We start from the raw sequence: 16,801 nt of genomic DNA, 5'->3' as shown, positions 1-16,801 counted from the left end.
ATAAGTTGCAGTTGTAATGACCTAATAGGTTCGGAATATGAAAGACGGTGGATTTGGTTTGGCAAGTATCAAATCCTAGCCAAGTGTATATATTTCTAGTTGATTTAGGCCATTACAATCGATTTGTATACACCGTAACCAAATCAATTTCAGTAAACGGTTTCGATTTCAAATTCACATCATTAGTTAGGGACTAACCCAATTAACAAGACTTAAACCAGTTTCCAACGGTAGGGATGGCCTTACATCCCCAAAATATATGTTTCTAAGTGTTAAGAAAAGAATGGAAATATAAGCACAGAAATCTCTACTAGATGATGAGCAAGATGAGTGGGGATAAGGTATGGGATCATTTGGTGGAGTTCCGATAGAATGAAGCTGAGAAGAATTGGCATGTGTTCTTTTGTCTAGATCTGTCCTGTGCAAATTCCTTTCTAAATCTAGTTAAATGTGATGTTTTCTTAAATTTAGTTAAATGTGATGTCCTCTAGTAAGCTATTGGCAATATTGGATAGAACATATAATAATAGAAACCATAAAAACCATTTCTTGCAGGACCAAAGTCCGTTTGAACGTACAAATTTGTAAAACCAACAACTGGTTCAGAGACAAATTTGAAATTAAGTTAAATGTGAATGTCGCCCCAAATTTTCTTAGAGAAAGTAAAAACATTGCATATTTAGAATAATGAGACACAACAACTATATTCACAATCAATCAGTTCCCCTGTATACAATGACCAATAACACAAATCTTACCTCCTTGTTGGTTTCCTCCAATCTCTTAAATTTGTTCAATATTCCGTATCCATAGAACTTTCCAATATCAAAATTTATTATCCAAATGCATGGTGGAAGAATAAGAAACCAGATACGAATTAACACAACCTAAATTCTCAAGTCTAACGAAGGTGAGAGCGTGGGGTTGTGACTTGTGACCATTCTCTCCTATTCCTTCTTGTGGAGGTGCCACTAAGGGTGTAGGAAGCGCTTGTTACTTAGGAGGTGCTGCGTGTGGGTTCTAATAGTGTTGGTGGTGATTTAGGAGGGGTCTAGTTCAATGGTGAGGGGGTTTTGGCTATAGGGTCAGGTGGTGTTGGTATACTAAAGAGAGTAGACCTTTCTTAGGGAGAGATTCTATTCTAGATAAGGAGAATTTTGAGGAGATTTCTATAATGAGATCAAATAAACGGCATAAAGATTAGGATAGTCCGACCTGCATGTCATTTTCTAGAGAACAATATTCATGAATCATGCAAATCAACTCAATATCTAATTCACTTATCCATTTGTCATTTTCAACTAATTTTTCATAAAAAAACATATGTTATTAGAAGGGTCTTCATTATTTTACAATAGAAGTGAAACGTAATTAAGAATGTCAATTGGTTTGGTTTCATTTCAATTTAAGATGCATAATATAGAAATCGAAACCAAATAGGAGCTTCTTTTTCAAACTAGAATTCAATCAGGATAGTTAGGTTTTAATTTGGTTCCTAATTCAGTTCACTATTCGGTTTTGAACCAATTTGTACTCAATTTGGGTCCTATAAGAGTTTGTGAAAACTTTTAGAGTGATTTACATCAACCTCCCCTGTCGTTTGCCTATATTACATCCTCCCCATTAAAAAATCGTTTATTACATTTAAACCCAAAAAAGTTACACCGTTAGGCTAGTGCTAGTTTTAGAACATAAAAAGACATAATTACCCTTCTTCTTCCCACTTCTAAATGTAACCAAATTCCATTTGCATCCATGAATGCAATGTAACCACAATCTCATGTCTCTTTGTATCCTCTCTCTAAATTTCAAGAATTTCTAAAACAGAGCATCCGGTTCCTCTTAAATCCTTGGCTCTTCCTTAGTGATAGCCCTTCCTAATCTCTCTTCTCCTGCTCCCAAGCACCAGTTTTTAGCTCTGGTTTTCTGTAACATCATGGATTGTTGGTATTCTTCTCTTGACGTCGATAATGAATTTGAGAAGCTTGTCTTTCGAATGAACCCTCCAAGGTACTTCATTTTATTGCCCCTTATTCTTCTTTTTTTTGTCTTCTTAATTCTCTTCATGAGTTTCTATTAGGCTGATTATTTATGTTTCCGACGTTCTGATATCTGTTTTGAAGTGGGTCGTTCTAGTACTGTCTTATTTTCTTATTTTAAACAATCAGAGCCCATTTTTTAACGGTTTTGTTTTTGTTCTTTGTTCTTGCTTGATGTGGTATTTGCAGGGTCACTGTTGATAATGCTTCAAGCTCCAAAGCAACTTTGATTAAGGTATGTAGATTTTAAACCCATCTCCATCCTATTTGCTTTTGTTCTTGGATGACCGGGTTTCCATTGATTTCTTATGATAATCAACGATTTTATTTCCAGCCCTTCCACTCTCTTTTGTGAGTTCTGTTTATTTCTTTACCCTAGAAACTCTTTTCAATTAACGAAAGAAATTTTATTTTTCTCATGTCTACAGAGCAAATAAGCATTGGAGCTTGTTAGAGTTTGTGCAGGCTCTGGCTGATTTGCGTTTGACCATCAACGGGGCTTACACATTTCTTCAGACGGGGAATGGTACATGGATCGTGAGCTTCCTTTTTTATTTTTCTTCTTCCCTCCTTTCTCTGTTGCAAACCATTCTCCCTTTTTTTCTACTCTTTCTACTCCGTTTTCATTTGATTTGTAATATATTCTCGTATCGATGGTGATGTTATTAACCGCATTGAACAGGTAGATCCCTGAAACACAAAGATCCGGGTAGTTAGGAAATTCCATTTTTATTTTTCCTACCAAAAAATTATTAATAGCTCAGTGCCCTCTAATACTGAGCTATTCATCCTCCTCTCATCCCATGGATGCCCTTGTTTCAAGTAATCCTTATTTACTGGATAAAAAGTGGAAAGCTTGTTCATGGGTAAAGAAGAGGAAGAAAGGTAATTATGTCTGTAATATAGGCAAACTTGTTCTACGTTTGGTAACAGAAGACATTTTGTATAAAAAATGAAAACTCTCTATGCATGAAATTGTGAAAAATGAATAGCTAAGGTAGAAGACAAATTTATCAGAATGATTTCTATAAAATCCCCTAAATAATTCTTTTTTTTTTTTTTTTTAATTTTTTATTTGGGACGAAACTAGGAAGACAGAACAACTATTTGCTTCACCAACAATAAAAACCCAATGTTTGTTACCACCATAATCTATCAAACTATTTTCAAACGTTAAAAATAAATAAAAGTTATAATCCACACTCATTAAAACATTAAAAATACATTAAAAATAAAGAATCTTTCAAGGTACTCAGCTATACTCTTTGGTGGAGTAAAGTGTGCTTCCAACACACCCCCACACGTGTCAGTATGTATAATGATAACCTGCTCAAATACCATGTAAAATTTACATCAAAATGGACGGTGCAAGGACCGCAAGTGTAAGCTACCTAGTAGCCAATGGGGGACAAACCTCCCCAACACATAACAGCCCACTCCTCGACAAGGAAAAAACGTTCAAAACCTTAATTTGTTATTTTTCGGTTCTTATAACATCAATCACATATTCATATTGCATTCATGTGGTTAATGTATTGGACCTCCGCATGAATCTTAACAAATTTTCGTCACCTGGGAGGCACAGATTTGAAATTTAGAGTTAGTTTTAAAAAGAAGAATTAAGGCATGTAAAATACCATAAGCTGAACTGAGTCAGATGCAACAACCAGGATGCCTAAAAAAGGTTCAAATTGGGCAATTATTTCGTTATTGTGCTACCTTGAAATGGGATTTGAGTAGGCGTGTAAAAAGAAGCAGAAGCCTAATAGTGCTTAGACCGAATCTGATACTCACTAGGCTGTTCCGCTAGCGAGAGCATGGAGTTCCCCTGTATGTGGGAGAATCCAACTGGAAGCCTGGAACAGCTCCCACAGAACACAACGTCAGCAGAATTTTACTCCCAATACATTATAGCCTTTTGTAATATCATTTCTAATCCCCTTCCTTCTACCAAGACTTCTACAATGTAGCCGGATGATGATAACCAATAAGGGAATGCAATTACAATCTCAACCGCAACATGCCTTTAAGGTGAAATCAATGAACTAAAAGCAAAATGGGATCAGCAGGGGAGAATAAAGATTTCCATACATGTCATAATTTTGAAATTTTTGTAGATTCAGCTACCAGAGGCAAGTTTCCTTAGCCTTCTGCACTTTTGGTGGACTAAAAAAAGGAGATAATAGCAGCCAAGAAATGAGCTGAGAATTGGAAATAACTGAATTTGGGAAAAGCAGAGACCAATTCCTCTGAGATTTGAACCTGGTCTTTGAAACATTGGGTAAATTCATTACCCAAAATTTACCCAATTCTAAGCCCTTTGACAGTCTTTGGATCCTCAAAGAATGGCAAATATTTGAACTTGGGACAGCCGAGCCCAATTCCTCTGGTTGATCCGACGGTCTTTGAATCCTCAACATCTCTCTCTCTCGAAGCAGTTCAAAAGTGTCCAGATGCCTTGTAAATTCACAAATCACAACTACCCATTCCTCCAAACACATACATGGAACCCATCAAAACCTCGACATATACTTTAATGTCTACCTTACCAATTGTCCAGAACCCAATCTCCCGCGAGCTCCAAAGAGCAATTAATTGGGAACAAAACAGTTAAGACGGCACCGTCAAGGTAATTCAGTATTCTGATATCTATCTTCAAATTCAAGATTTCAAATCACAGATAATGACAAGATTTAATTCTTCAAACACCCAATTAATTGAATAAAAAGTAAACGACTACATATCCAACTAATTGAATAGATTCATATCATGAAACTCAAAGCTGCCTTTCCGCAGCATCAGCAACAAATGGCAAGTAAGGAGTCCTACCCAGAATACAAAACCCAACGCTATACAAAAAGCAAGCCACGATGAACACAAAGATGGCATTATAACCCATCACCAGAAATCGAAACCCTAGCCCTTTACCAGGATTAATGATCCTTTGGATCAGCAAAGGAAGCACCAAAAGCACATCCAACACGACTGCCTGCATCGAATTGAACCTTACATACCTGTTAAAACTAGGGTTCCTCACGACGCCCAGGTACAGAGCAAAGAATGCCACAAAGCTCGCGTAAGGGATCGATTTGTAGAAGCTCAAGAAAGGCAAGATCGGTTCCAGAAGAAGCCCTAAGTTAGGGTACCTTGTAAAGAGGAAACGTCCGTACTGTAAACCATTGAAGAACGGGAGAAAGTAAGCGACAACTGAGATTAACCTATCGGTGGCCGGAACCGTCTGATATGACATGCAAATGGTCTTCTTCGACGGAGGTTGGGTTGGGCGGCGGGGGGAAATCTTGATTGTTGATCGAAGGGAATGTGGGATTAGAACAGCTAGTGAAGCAGAGGGCAAGTAGGATTTCTTTAGGGTTTGAGGAGATCGGACGGCTAGAGAGGGAGAGGGGAAGTAGGGTTTATTTAGGGTTTGTGGAGAAGGATGAAGGGAGAGACGAAGCAGAGGTAGAGAAGCCATTTTCGCTTTCTGTGCTCTGCTTACCTGAACTCTATTATATATTTATATCTATTCTTTGGTACCCATACCCATATCCATATCCATATCCATATCCATATCCATATCCATATCCATAGGAAATGTTATAATATCCACATCCATGAACTTTGGTGGCGATGGGTGTTCGGTCGGGGAAGTTGGTAGCGCTGGGGGAGGGGCTAGTTCGGGTGGTGTTGGTTTGGAGGTAATTGGCGATAGTCGAGTGGGTGTGGGTGTTGGTGGTGGAGTACTTAGGGACTAGCCCGAACCGGTTAAATTGGATTGTAGCATTGTACCGACCGAAAATGTTACCTACCCAAATAAAATTCATTTTTTTTTACTAGAATATTGTGGAACCAGCAAAAAATTGGACCAAAATTGAAGTCAAATCAATACCAATCCAAAAAAGCATTAGAAAAAAACATGTTTTTGCCATAAATTATGTATATATGGTAATCGGAGCTAAAATAATAAGAAGGCATAAAAATAAACTGAATCTAAATTGGACCAAAATCAATCAAAAACATACATTCTCTTACTAATTTGGTTTTGGATTCATTCATTCTCACACTTAAACCTATTCAGCCTAATTGAATTGGCCAATTGACAACCCTAGTGGTTTCGACTTCTGGGAAGACAAGATAGTGGTGGTGCTCCCTATGTTCAGGAAGGTGGGAGCTGAAGAGAGGCAGGAAAGACATTAGACATTGAGAATGGTGGAGATAAACAAACCTAGTAACAAATAGGGAGTTGAGGAAGATTTGTCGTAGTTGGTGATGTTTTTAGATGAATTAAGAAAAATCTATTAAGAAAGGAAGTTGAATCCAATCACATGAGTTCTAGGGTCATAAAGTTTTGTTCTTCTCAGTGTAACAAGGTAAGCGATTTGCTTAGAAAAAATCGCAAATTCTTTAGAGCGCCTAAAACAAAATTTGATAAAAAAAATGGATTTATAGACATAAAAAATTAATAGGATCAAACTCCAATTATGTAGGATCAAGTTGTGCACATCCATATAATCACACCAAATTTCTGGCACGTCCTACCGTTCCTCTTTAGGTAGCTTCAAACCATAGAGTAAGCTTCTAGTATTTATTTCAATACTTTTTCTTACCATTATACAATCTGCACAGAGTAAGACAAATTTTCTTTTAAAAGAATACCACTTGCCCATCTTGAAATGTTTTACTTGGGGTTAAAAACATATGTACAAACTAAAATAGAGAATTTCATAAAGGGGAGGGGAAGAGATATAATGGGCATCACATTCATTATTTGAGCAGTCCGGAAACTGATACCTATTGGTTAGTATTAAACAAGACTGTCAAGGGGTTTGGTTTTTACCTTTGAGTAAACAACCCAGTTTCTAAGAGACCAAATAAAATAGAAAGAAATCATTAGGATACAAATCTTGTTCTTATCAAAGTCAAGAATGAAATCAGAATCAAAGAAATACATAATAAGGAAAGAGAAAGAAGTGTCCTTAAAGCTTTCAGTTATCAACTGCAACAAATGGTAGTTGGTGATGTTGATAAGGAGGAAACAACAGGAAAATAATCCTCTGTTTTTCTCATCCCTGTTTTTCCTTGTTTTGCTACCTACAAAACGTGACACGTGGACAACTTTAAGACCAACGCACCGGATGTAATAATCCTCACCCAATCTTGACCGTTGGTCTCCTTGTTGTCCACGTGTCGCGTTCTGCAAGTAGCAAAATAAGAAAAAACATGGATGAGAAAAACAGAAGATTTTGATTCGAAACAATATGGAAGTTATGGAAGGGTAGGTCATGAATTCACTGGGAGAGATTTTATTCAAGATTTGTTGTTTGGGATTGAATTCAATGTCTAGCTAAATAGCGTACACTAGCATTTTCTGTCTCTATCTCTCTCCTCCCACAATAGGGGACAATTTTGTCATTTCATGAGAAGGAGGAGAGATAGACATACGGAGACGCTAGCATAGATACATAAGTCAGGTCGTGTTCATTCTCATGTTACATGGTTCTTTGCTTTCTAGTTTAAACTTTAAACCCATGATCACCAATGGTTTGCTTTAATAAAGCAAAAGATAGAGGCAAAAAAATTTAATTCCACATTGCTCCGAGGAGTGAAATGACTAGGTTTGGAATGTAGAAAAAAAAAAAACAAAAACAAAAACAAATTGAATTGAAGAGGAAGAAAGACACATAAATCAATCATTTTCTCATCTTTTTATTTTATTGTATTTTTCTTTTTCTTTTCTTGATTTCTAAACATATTGTGAAAGAAAAATTGATGAGAGGATTAAAGAAAATATGGACATTGCTCATGAATAAGTAAAATGACTAATTCATATATTCTTATGAGAATATAAGAGTAGGATTCTTTGAAGTGAGGTATCTCTCTTATCACATATCTGGAGTTGGTTCAAGATATTTTTCACACATATGAGTTGAGCTGAGTTATGTACTTTAATATATTATATGTTTAGAATGAAAGAAAAGAAATATTCAAAAAATTTTGAAAATTGATGAAAAAAAACACATAAAATTCAATCATTACTTAATCATAATTTATGTCTTGTTATATTTTATTTTATTATAGTTTTTATCTCAAAACATGATGTAAAAGATAAATTATTATAAGAAGACTGGAGAAGGAATGCATAGGTAAACATCAGGGGGGAAAAAAAAATACAAAGCATGATAGCGTAGGGTCCTAAACTTCCCATAATTATTTATTAAAAGACAGAGTAAAAAGGCTAATTCCTTATACAATTAGCACAATTATGTATTTGACATTATTGTCTGTAGATTTCTTCAACATCTGAAATTATTCCAAAAGCATATTACTATTCTTCATGCCATATATTCACAATCTGAAAATACAAAGAATCCCATATGTCTTTCCCCTTTGGAATAAAAAAATTAAACCTAGAGAGTGGAGCCTATGTTCTAGCATCTAGGTTGATAATCAGTCGGTGAGAACAGACAAACTATAATAATATCATAGAAAAAGTTGTAATAATATCATGAAAAAAGGTTCTTTGAGCTTACCTTGCAGTATACAATTTCACTCTTTCCATCCCTCCTCACTCGAAATCACCTATTTACCTTCTTCGTTGGAAATTATTTCTATCACTCTTCTTAACCAGTGTGCTTCCTATGCCATTTGTTTGAAGGACCCTCTCCCAAATATCTTAAGTTGAATATACTTTATATAATATTATTTTTTAAAAACAAAAAAAAGTTGGGCAAGGGATTGCGAGGGCCTACTCTAGTGTGGAGCCAATAAAGAGCGCATAGAGGCATCCACTTGAGATTTTTCATTAGTAAGAGATGGGGCAATAATTTCAAGGGGGTTGCGTTGCACATAGCCTAGAAACCTTTTGGCCCAAAAAATTATATGAAGTTTAGGAACAATCATCCAATTTACCCATGTGGATCAGCCATCTTAACAGAAGAGACCAGCAGCTTCTGGTGGATTTATTTATTTATTTTTTTTTTCTGATTTTGTCATTGAATAACGGTGTTAAAAGTAAAGTTTCCTTCACCCATGGAAAAGAATAATTTTTTTCACTATAGGTGAAGTGATCTCACGATTGACCTCAGTTCCCATTCACTCCCACCAGGCACTAGCTATTGATCACATTGACCAAATTGAAACTTATGCTCTTCTATGACCATCTGTACCGATACCTATAATGAAGGAAGTTTTCAGTTTGTTTTTTCCTTATAAGAATTCAGTCCGATGTTAAATGTGTATAAAGTAGGTTTATAGACACTAGTATAACATTTGGCCCATCACTTCTACAAAAATTTTAAGATAATGTTTCAATTCTGTCCCATTTGCCATCTTCCACCTTCATTCTTTTTAAAAGATATTTTCTTACCACTTTTTTTTTTCTCTGACCTCATCCTTCACAATGATACAAGAAGAAAATAAAAAATAAAAAACTAAAAATATGTGAAGATCAACATAAGAAAGTACAGTATAAGGACGATATATTATTTGGGATTTTTTTTTTTCGTCTTAAGCATGGAAGTTAATATATATCTAAGTGAAAGATTACATATGGGAAAATGTATGAATACTACCAATACTTTAGCTGTTGAATAAAATTCTAATGTCCCTATCTATTTCAATTTAAATTTTAAATCAGGGTTGCTAAGTTGAAGCCCATTTGAAATTCATATAATTGGGGAATGAAACAAGAATATGTCAAAATAAATCCATTACTTAGTTACTTCTCCTTTTATTCATTTTCTTATAATTATTCTTTCTTATATACTCATATAGTGTCAAGTCAAGTGGACCTACAGAGGGTTGAGGTTGTTGGCAGCATTTGAGACATGATTTTCCTTCATTTTCCTTTTAAATGAATGGCACTCAGTAAAAAAATTTTCCTTTGATTCTCAAAATTTCATTAACCCAGGATTTACGTATACTTGTTATCTACTTCAGAGTAATAAACAGAAAACCTAAAGTAGTTCTATTGTCCTATAACTAGTACCAATAGCATGATGGGATTGTGAGAAATAAAGGTTAATAAAAGCTAGAAAAGAACTGTCATCCATGAGCATGTCTAGTGAGTTCAATTGATGAAACAATCATGTTGACATAAACGCAAAAAGCTGAACAAGATTACTTTAATAACTATACTATCCATGATTTGAAAATATATAAATCAACATCTTATCATTCATTCTCTTTCTCTCAGGCTCTGCATATATATACTCTCCTTTTGCTTGGTTTTATTTATTTTTATCTGGGTAGAAACTTTTTTCTACTTTTTAAGAGAAGGGAAAGGTGATTTGATTAGTCTTAATTAGTCTAAAAGATTAAAAATATGCAAAATGGGTTAAAGTATATGTACATTGAGGAAAGGAAAATAAAATAAAAAACGAAGAGACCTTTCTGGGTTTGGAAAGGAACAAAGGAAAAGACAGAAAGTGGGCCTTCAGCGTAATCTATTGAGCTGTTTTGGGTTATCGTATTGAAAGGGTGGAGGATTACAGAGGGATCCCTTCTCGTCCACATCTCTCTCTCTCTCTCTCTCTCTTATGATTCATTTAGCAATTTTCTTTTTAGCTCTTCAGTACTTTTGTTTGATCTACGAGGAATTGCTCCTGGTTTATTTGTTCATTCTTATGCGCTTGTTGAATTTTCTTGCAATGAGAAAACAAGGTTGCTGTTGAAACATGAAGAAGATGATGAGTAGCTGGAAGGATTTGGTGCAGTTCCACCTAGCTCTCTTTTCTCTTTGAACTTTTCTCCTTTTATTTATTTTCTGGATTAGCAGTTCCACCTAGCTCGCTTTTCTCTTTGAACTTTTCTCCTTTTATTTATTTCCTGGATTAAATACTGTCTCTTAACCTCAGGTTGATGGATTCTGTTTGGGGCTAAATGAGAAATTGAAACCACAGTTTAAGCTTTGGATTTACCTCCTTTTCATGTATTAGCCTTTCTAGAATTGGTGTTTTCCTTCAGATCTAAGAAGTATCAAGACAAGTAGTGTAAAAGAAGATCTGCAGCTCATGAAGGTGATCTAGTAGTTCTGTCACCACCCTCCAAACCCTAGAAGGACATATCAGGGACAAGATGATGATGAATGGCTTGATGCTCCAACAATACCCAGTTATGGAGCAGAATATGCCTGATTTGACTTCTGCTTCAGCAAATCAAACTCCAGTGGTGAAAAAGAAGAGAAACCTTCCTGGTAACCCAGGTCTGAAATAAATTGTTAAACTCCAATTTTCAATTGGTGATTATGATTACTGTTTATCTATGTTGGATTAGTTCACTTTAATTCTAACTTTTTCTTGGTCTTTAATCAGACCCAGATGCAGAAGTGATAGCTTTGTCTCCTAAAACTCTTATGGCCACAAATAGGTTCGTGTGTGAGATTTGCAACAAGGGATTCCAGAGGGATCAGAACCTTCAACTGCACAGGAGAGGACATAATGTTCCATGGAAGCTAAAGACAAGAACAAGCAAAGAGGTAAGGAAGAAGGTATATGTGTGCCCAGAACCTACATGTGTTCATCATGAGCCTTCAAGGGCTCTTGGGGATCTCACAGGGATCAAGAAGCACTTTTGCAGAAAGCATGGGGAGAAGAAGTGGAAATGTGACAAATGTTCAAAACATTATGCAGTTCAAGCAGATTGGAAAGCTCACTCCAAGACTTGTGGCACAAGAGAGTACAGATGTGACTGTGGAACCCTTTTCTCAAGGTAAGAATGAATAACCAGATAATCAACCCATATCCTTTTGTTATATATAGATGAACTCTTCATTACTCACATTTTCTCTCCCAGATAGAGAGAAAGATGAAGGTGGAGATCAGGAAACAAAACATAACAATCCCAGATTTAAGAAGAATATTAGAAATTTATATTTAACTAGATCCCATTAATCTCTCTCTCTCTCTCTCTCTCTCTCTCTCTCTCTCTCTTGTGTTTGAGTGAGAGAGTGTGTGGCTAGCTGTAGGAACCTTTTGTCCACTGGAAAAATATAGAAAGTGAAATGAACAAAACAGAGGCAGAATGCTTTTTCACAGTTTAATCTTGTTGTGATGGTTTTCTTTTTCTTGGCTTTTGTGTTTGTTTTTTTGCTTGCAGAAGGGATAGTTTTATCACTCACAGAGCTTTCTGTGATGCTTTATCAGAAGAGAGTGCAAGAGCTATCACAACAAACCCATTTCTCTCCTCTCAATCTGGCACTTCAACATCACATATAAACCTTTATCCTCAATTCATCAATGGTCAGGTTCTTCAATCACTCTCCCTGAAAAAAGAGCAACAACATCAACCACAATATTTCAATCTTAAGCCAGAGATTGAAAACCCTAACCCTAGCCCTAGTCCTTCTTTCTCCCATTACCATCCTTCAGCCTCTTTACACATGTCAGCTACTGCATTACTACATAGTGCTGCTCAAATGGGTTCCACAATGAGTAAACCTTCATCGTCAGCCATGGTTATACCCCACCAACCTCACATGTCTAGTTTCGACTTGGGCTTGGCTTCACGTGAGGAGATGGAAAGTGGGTTTGTTAATGGATCGGGCTCTTTCAGGGACGAAGCTGGTTTGACTTCTGTTCTTATGGACCACGTATCTGCTAATTCAAATGCAGTAGGAGATCCTTCTCTACTTCAAGATATGATGCGTTCCCTCTCTTCCGCAAGTGGGTTAAACAGTTCTTCCTTTGGAGATGGCTTTGGTGGGATGTCAAGTTCAAAGAGAGATATAAACCAGGATAAACATGAAACTTTCTCAAACACCAAGACAACATCATCAACTACCCATCATAGTAGACACGACGAAGGTGGCGGCGGCGGCCACGGCGGCAGTGGGGGTGGTGGTGGTGGTAATGGGGGTGATGGCTTGACAAGAGATTTCTTGAGTCTTAGAGCCTTCTCTCACAGAGACATTTTCAATATAGTTGGCCTGGATCACTGCATGAGTTCTTCTACGTACGATCATCATCAGAGTCAGAATAGAAAACCGTGGCAAGGTTAGCCTCTAAAATTTGCTTGGTTTTTTTTTTTCCTATATGTTTTCTTTTCCTATCTTCTGTTTTTCATCATGCTTGTGTTTAATCATTCCCCCCTTACATTTCTCTCTTTTTGGTCTTCCCAAAGGGAGTGACCTTTTATAAACCTATTGATATTGCACTCTCTACTTTTTCTGTGGTTTTATTTTTTTTTTTTTTTGGGTCAATCTCTGTCATTCATCAATAGTAATATACAATAAGAAAACCAGCAAGGAACCCTAGCATTCTCTATCCTTGTGATAGAAGATTGTGGTAAGTGTTGTTTAGTTATTTGAGGTAACCCTCTGATCATACCTTTTCAATTATTGGCTTAATTTCTTCTTCTGGTAAGTGTACGAGCCTCCAATGGCCCGTGTTGCACACAGCAAGGATCAGGACCACAGGATCATTTGGACCACATTAATTACACATGATTCCAAATCTCATCAATCAGAATTGCCTGCCCCATTTGATAAAATGGTTGATTATTTTTCCCAAAAAAAAAAAAAAAAACTTGAGTATTAGTAATATGATGCATATGGTACCGTATACTGGTAATGGGAAGACCTCTTCAAAATTTAGAAGAAAAAAAAGAAAAAAAAGATAAATTTTTATGGGATAGAGACCTACATGCAACCTGTTTATATTGACTTCATAAAAATAAATAAATAAATAGATAAATAAAAACCTGTTTATATTGACATTTTACAAGTTAATTATAGCGAGTAGAGAGACTGAGAGTTAAGAAGATGCACACTGATAACGTGTATTTCTTTTTTACTTATTTTTGTCGTTTGGTATGAGTACAAATAGAAATGGAGTAAAGCAATACGAAATTATGTAAAAAGTAAAACCTTATTAATGAGGTGTTTGGTGAGAAGTGAAGTTTGATGTGAGGTGAAGAAAATTTCAATCAATGAGTACTAGAGTAGGAGATGAAAAACATTTTTAACTCTGAATTGAAGGTCAATACTTTGGGTGGTATTTTAAGGGAAAGCGAAAATTGCTATTGGGATAATACTTTCAGTCTAGTGCTCACATAAGTCTTATTTCTCTCCTCCCCTCTCCTAAAATGATTTTTTTATCTCCTTAAATTAATCTTTTTGGGGTCACATAAGGGGTGTTCTCTATCATTGGAGGCTACATTCCTGGATAAGGAAACATTTTCCTATTGTTATTTTAGGCTGATAATGCTCAACAAGAAAAAAAAAATGTGAGAAAACAAAAGATTCAATGAATGCAACTGCATGAAAATTAGTTTTCAGTTAAAATTTATTTAATAATTTTAATTCATATATATATATATATTTATTTATTTATTTATTTATTTTCAGTCACTTCACTTCTAGTCAAACGGATCCTTAAAAAACCCCAAGTGATCCCTAAAATTTATGTAAAGGATATCCCCAGCGCTAAGCCAAACCATGCCCTCTAAGCTTAATCTAAAGTGTAGTAGTGTTTTAGTCCTAATTCAATTCTCCAAAGGACAACATGAGATTAAATGGCATTGTCTTTATGTTAATACTATAACTTGTGACTTGATTTACCTTTTTTTTTTTTGGTTTGGACTTTTTTTCTATTTGGAGGCATTTGACAGGAGAATCCTGAGGTAACTCTTTTAGACTTTAATTGAGATTTTAAATATTAACTAATCAAAATCTATATAAAGTCATAAAGTCTGAATATGCATTGGTGAGATATTATAAAGTTGAGGATATACAACTGGTAGGTGGGGTGCTCAAAGCATAGGATGCTCTCATGAAAGATTCTTGAAATGTGATACATGGGCAAATTAGCATTGGCTAGAGATGCTCTTTGACACCATGTGTGGGTACAAGTGGGATTCAATCCCGAGGAGGCCGATCAGTTATATGTTCCATTTATAAATGTTTATGGTTTACTACTTCCTTTGCATTTTGGGATCTGCCCATAATATCTCTCATTGAGAAATGAGAATTCCATTCCCATTTGAATTACCTTCATTTCTTCCCTTAAAAAAAACAAAGAGAGAGAGAGAGTGTGTGTGTTTTTTTTTTCATTAAATACAAAGAAAAAAATAATAGTCAGAAGGTTCAAACTCGAGATATCCTAGTAAGCATAGGTTTTACGCACTATAGTTGCATTAACTATGCTAAGTAATTGTTGTTCTCTCTCATCTTCCTTTTGATTCCTCTTTTACATAAAAAACAACCACCTCTCATCGGTTTGGATTTGATTTTCGTACACAAATTATTTTTGTACAATGTCTGACTTACAAATGAAATCCAATTGTTTTCTATCTTTTCACAATAAGTTTTCATATTGAATAAATTTTATATGAAAATCAAACATTGCACAAGAATTATTCTCATACGAAGACGTAATCCAAACTCACCTCTCACAGCTAAAGGGTATAGGTACTGTCTAATCTTACATGGGAAACCACCTAACAGGGCCATGCTTAATACAACCCAGCTCACGTGCATGCCATGTATGTTGCACGCATGTTTGACATTTGTACAAGATATGGGCATTTATATCAACAAATAGGATAGATGTCGCATGAAGCATGTGCAGGTGAGCCGAACTATGCTTAGTGTGGTGGGCAACTTTTTATTTATGTAGTATTATTGATTAATTAATGGCATGCAAGGATTAAAGTATCGGTATCGGTCGCTGTATCGGTCGGTCAAAATTAAGATACGTATCGGAGGGTATCGTATCGTATCGGAGATACGCTAAGATACGCTAAAGATACGCACATAAATGGATAGGGAACACATTTTTATACACTTTTGCATAAAAAAAACAGTTAAAAAAAGTTATATATAACATGTAGAATGCATAAATACTTAAGTGGAGGGTATCGTATTGATAGACAAATATATTGAGTTGAAAATGTTCAAAATGATGAGGGTATGGTATTGATAGACAAATATATTTTTTTGAGAAAAATCAAAATTTTCCATGGAAGTTGTAGAACACTTGTTTTTACATAACATATAAAAAATCTAAACATTTTTAATCATTGAGCATGAGTAGATCTAAGAAAGTTGAAATAAATTGAAACCCTCATTTTCTCTTGAAAAAAGTTTGTAAATCCTTATAAATCCAATGATTTCATGTAATAATGATGCACAAAATGTGATTCTAAGTATGATGAACTAGGGGTGTCAATTCGTGGCCCGAACCGACTAAACCGATCGGGATCGACCGTTTATAGACCGGTCCAGCCCGGACCGTTTATTAAACGTGTCGGGCTTGAGCCCGGCCTGTTTATAAACGGTCGGTCTTGGTTTTGCTACTTGGACCATCGGGCGCCCGACCGAGACCGACCGTTTAACACCGGATCGAGACCGGCCTATTGTGCACTGGCCTAGCCCGACCCTTTAATGATTGTAGAATACCTATTTTACCCCCCAAATTAGAAAGTAAAAACTAAAAAGTAAAAACATGTTCATATTTTAAATAATGGTTATATTTGGTATAATTTATTAATTTATTGTCATTTTTTTGGGTTTGCATGAGTGGGCCGGAATATAAGAGCACATTTTAAAGAGGGTCCGTTTAAAAACCGGTTAAAGCCCGTTTAACATTAAACATGTCCGTAGCCCAATTAAGGCCCGACTAAAGCCCGATTAAGGTGGCCCGATTATAGCCCGAGGCCGACCGACCGAATATAAAGTGTACCATGCCCTCAATAACTAAGCCCGATTAGTTAAATGGGCGGACACGATGTAGCCTTTGAAAGTCTTTAAGCCCGATTAAGCCCGA

The 16,801-nt window shown here is 35.8% G+C and overlaps 2 protein-coding genes and 1 long non-coding RNA gene across 3 annotated transcripts; 2 read left to right on the top strand and 1 right to left on the bottom strand.

The window, feature by feature from the left end:
• Nucleotides 1–1,758: 1,758 nt before the first annotated feature.
• Nucleotides 1,759–2,940, top strand: LOC122084287. Its single transcript, XR_006141859.1, has 3 exons — nt 1,759–2,010; nt 2,229–2,274; nt 2,468–2,940. It is a non-coding gene; the product is annotated as an uncharacterized LOC122084287 (long non-coding RNA).
• A 1,791-nt stretch (nt 2,941–4,731) lies between these two features.
• LOC122084286 (protein TIC 20-II, chloroplastic) lies at nt 4,732–5,548 on the bottom strand. The gene has a single exon (XM_042652406.1). It carries the CDS (start codon nt 5,512–5,514, stop codon nt 4,816–4,818), a length of 699 nt encoding a protein of 232 aa, XP_042508340.1. The 5' UTR covers nt 5,515–5,548; the 3' UTR covers nt 4,732–4,815.
• A 4,989-nt stretch (nt 5,549–10,537) lies between these two features.
• Nucleotides 10,538–13,187, top strand: LOC122084285 (protein indeterminate-domain 11-like). The gene is made up of 4 exons (XM_042652405.1): nt 10,538–10,747; nt 10,895–11,241; nt 11,351–11,747; nt 12,135–13,187. The coding sequence occupies exons 2-4, from the start codon at nt 11,115–11,117 to the stop codon at nt 13,033–13,035; spliced, it is 1,425 nt and encodes a 474-aa protein (XP_042508339.1). The 5' UTR covers nt 10,538–10,747; nt 10,895–11,114; the 3' UTR covers nt 13,036–13,187.
• Nucleotides 13,188–16,801: the final 3,614 nt, after the last annotated feature.

Source organism: Macadamia integrifolia, chromosome 7, assembly GCF_013358625.1.
Source record: "Macadamia integrifolia cultivar HAES 741 chromosome 7, SCU_Mint_v3, whole genome shotgun sequence".
NCBI classification, from domain to species: domain Eukaryota; kingdom Viridiplantae; phylum Streptophyta; class Magnoliopsida; order Proteales; family Proteaceae; genus Macadamia; species Macadamia integrifolia.
This window is presented reverse-complemented; position numbering and strand designations above follow the sequence as displayed.

Bases quoted from the DNA above. Each gene is read 5' to 3' on its own strand.
- LOC122084286 (XM_042652406.1), bottom strand. From the start codon at position 5,514: ATGGCTTCTCTACCTCTGCTTCGTCTCTCCCTTCATCCTTCTCCACAA.
- LOC122084285 (XM_042652405.1), top strand. From the start codon at position 11,115: ATGATGATGAATGGCTTGATGCTCCAACAATACCCAGTTATGGAGCAG. The intron at 11,242-11,350 runs GTCTGAAATAAA...GTCTTTAATCAG, and splicing joins AAACCTTCCTGGTAACCCAG to ACCCAGATGCAGAAGTGATA. The intron at 11,748-12,134 runs GTAAGAATGAAT...TTTTGCTTGCAG, and splicing joins TGTGGAACCCTTTTCTCAAG to AAGGGATAGTTTTATCACTC.